The sequence below is a fragment of the Chrysochloris asiatica genome, unplaced genomic scaffold, assembly GCF_000296735.1.
Source record: "Chrysochloris asiatica unplaced genomic scaffold, ChrAsi1.0 scaffold00072, whole genome shotgun sequence".
NCBI classification, from domain to species: Eukaryota; Metazoa; Chordata; class Mammalia; order Afrosoricida; family Chrysochloridae; genus Chrysochloris; species Chrysochloris asiatica.
This window is the reverse complement of record NW_006408590.1, coordinates 9,201,489-9,204,559: the sequence shown is the minus strand read 5'-3', so window position 1 is coordinate 9,204,559 and position 3,071 is coordinate 9,201,489. Positions and strand designations below refer to the sequence as shown.

The window sequence follows — 3,071 nt, the reverse complement described above, 5'->3', positions numbered from 1 at the left end:
ATAATATGCAGGCAAATTACTGTAAGCTCTTAAAACAGAATCCAGAGTACCCAGGGCAGGATTATCTTCTCATTGCAAGATTATAAAAAAATCATCTAAAATTAATCTTAAATATATATTTTAAATAGACAAGAAGATATCTGTGAGAGAAAATAAAGGATCCAGGAAAAGTGAGAAGATTCTGAAATTTAAGTATGTTATAATTGGCTGTCTCCACATAAAATACTCTGACAACCAAATTATATAAAACATTAAATAAGACTTGCTATCCGAATTTGTTTAGTTTGAATCATAGGAAACTCTTGTTTGATCATTAATCGCCTATTATTCTTTCAAGTCTTCTATTAACAACAGTAAAAACAATCAGATATCTTTGGCATGGAACTTTGTAGCGGAGATTTCTACCGTGCTTGGGCAAATCTTATGCTTAGATTTTTAAAATCTTTTTAAAAGTTCAAACCTCATCTTTAACCAAAAATTCTTTTTCACCCCCTCCCCACACAACAAATAATTTAATTAGCAGAAATGTAACATTTATTAACCCAAAAGCAGTTGTCACCTACCTGTAGTACCGAGATTGTAGATATGTTGAACAGACCGTCTTTGATACATGGCTGGCAGATCCAAAGTCTATTACTTTAACCCTGTATGGCTGCCGAACAGGATCCACCAACATAATATTCTCTGGTTTGAGGTCAGCATGAATTAAACCAAGACTTTTCAGTTTTTTCAGTGCAGTGGCCACTTGTTGAAGGATGGGTCGAATTACTTTTAGTGGCAGGGGACTGAATTTATTTTGTTTCAGAAAATCATACAAATTTTGTTCCAGCATCTCAAAGACTAAACAAGTATGGTTACGGTGCTGAAAGCATTCATAAGCTCGCACAAAGTTATACTCATCAGCATTTTCAGTACTGAGCCTTGCTAATATGCTCACTTCTATTTGACCTTGGCGTGCATAAGAAGGATGATTCTTCAAAATTTTGATTGCCACAATTTCATTTGTCCCTCTTTTCCAGCATTTAACTACCTGGCCAAAAGTGCCTCGACCAAGAAAATCAAGGACTTCATAAGTATTTTTCATGGAGCATAAGACTTCATGCTGTACTAACTGATAGTCGCCTTCTCCAGTGGTACAATTCTGTTTTGATCCTGTGGTAGTTGTCACAACTGTCACTGGATTTCCCATGTTCGTTTGCAACATTGCAGGAAGTATGGACAATTCATCGACAATCTGCATTGCGCTACTATGATTATCCAACTCCTCACTCTTGCGCTTCAATCCACATCGCTGGGAGCCTTCTAGTAAATTTAACCTGTTACGCCAAGCCCCAATCTGAGGTGCCTCCACGTGAGCTTGCTGGGCCTGAGCTAAGACCTTTGTAGCACCTGCAATATTTTTTAAAACAACAGCACTAGTCTTCAATGAAAAGCTGTGTCCTCGAGGTCTGTTAAAAGGTATCTTTGTCTGAAAAGCACTACCCTTCGTGGGAGGATGAGAATTTCCAAAGTTTCTACCATTCACATAGGTCCGTGGATAGTTTCTTTCCTGGAATACACAACTGCTTGGCTCTACTTTGAGTTTCTTCACACTACAAAAGGCACTTGACTGAGTTTGATAAACATATGGTGGGTAGACCAAGACTTGTGAGGCCATACCTAGAAACGAAAAAGAGATAAAGGACATATTAAAAAAAGCTAATTAAAAAAAAAAAGCCACTTAAATCTCATGAAGAGAACTTTCAAGGGCCAAATCCATAATCTCTAATAATAATTAAATTCCATTAAAAGGTTTTTCCCTTTGAGAAGGTTGTTGTTAAGTGCCGTCAAGTCACTTCCAACTCACAGCAACCCTGTACAGGTTTCCAAGGAACTGCTGGTTAAGATTGAACTGCCAACTCTGCAGTTCAAAATGACCTTCCAGTCCAGTGCATTAACCTACATTACCACACTAGAACACTGATATTTGAGAAACAGATTAAAAGCCAAGCATTCTCAAATCCTCAAAAACTTAAGTGAAATTCTATTTATTTGGTAGCATAAAAGAATATAAGATTATAGGCAATGTAAGATTACTATGGGCTTAAATGTAGCAACAATTGTACGGTTGGCACAGGACCGGGCAGTGTTTGGTTCTGTTGTGCATAGAGTCACTATGAGTCAGTACTGACTTTATGGCACCTAACAACGACAAAAGGCGAAATTTCAAACACTAGATACACACCATTAAGTGTATATTGATTTGTAAATATTTAATTCTGATTTAACTCAGATATGAAAAAGGATCTACTTACTATACTGGCATATCAAGATCCAACTTGATTTTCTCCCTATGATCATTATTTCAACAACTTAGAATTTACATGACAGGAAATCTACCGAGTAACTGTTGATCTATGTATACTGCTGTTGGGTACTGTTGAGTCAACTACCTTTCAGTTCCTAAGGACACCATGCACTACAGTGTTAAAAAGTCTTATCAACATGGAAGGAAAATGAACTCTAACAAAGAGAGTTTAAGCCGGCCACAGGGAACCCTGGTGGTGCAAAGGTTACTTGCTCAGATGCTAACCAAAAGGTTGGCAGTTTCCATCACACCTAGCAGCTCCATGGGAGAAAGACCTGCTTCTATAATACAGCCAAGAAAACCCTTTGATACCATTCTATTCTGTCATGTGGAGTTGCTATGAATTGCTATGAACTATGTAAAGAAACTCAGTTTTAAACAAGCAAAGACACAAAAACAACTCCTGAGTGCTATACTAGAAAAACAGAAATTACATAGGCAAATAACCATGAAACTCAACTAGTGTCTGCAAAGGTTAAGTCGAAAAAAAAAGAACCAATTGATAGAATACCATTTTAAATAACACTGTGTGTCAGACTGCACAAAATTATCTTGGAATCTCCCTTATGGTAAAATCTTTATTCAAATTGTAATAAAGATAAGAAGTTAGCTGCTATGTTCTAAGTAATATCCTCCACTTCTACCTTTGAGCACTAACAAACTCCTCTAGGTTCTGATGAAGGTAATGTAACACCTTCTTGCTGAAAACTCTCCTAAAACACAC

General features: G+C 36.9%; 1 protein-coding gene across 2 annotated transcripts in view; it reads right to left on the bottom strand.

The window, feature by feature from the left end:
- The window catches only part of HIPK3 (homeodomain interacting protein kinase 3), a 67,405-nt gene extending 65,748 nt beyond the window's left edge, over positions 1-1,657 (bottom strand). For both annotated transcript variants that reach the window (XM_006864875.1, XM_006864876.1), the window contains exon 1: positions 564-1,657. In XM_006864875.1, the coding sequence (XP_006864937.1) occupies positions 564-1,657 (1,094 nt within the window). The remainder of the gene's footprint in view (positions 1-563) is intronic.
- Positions 1,658-3,071: the final 1,414 nt, after the last annotated feature.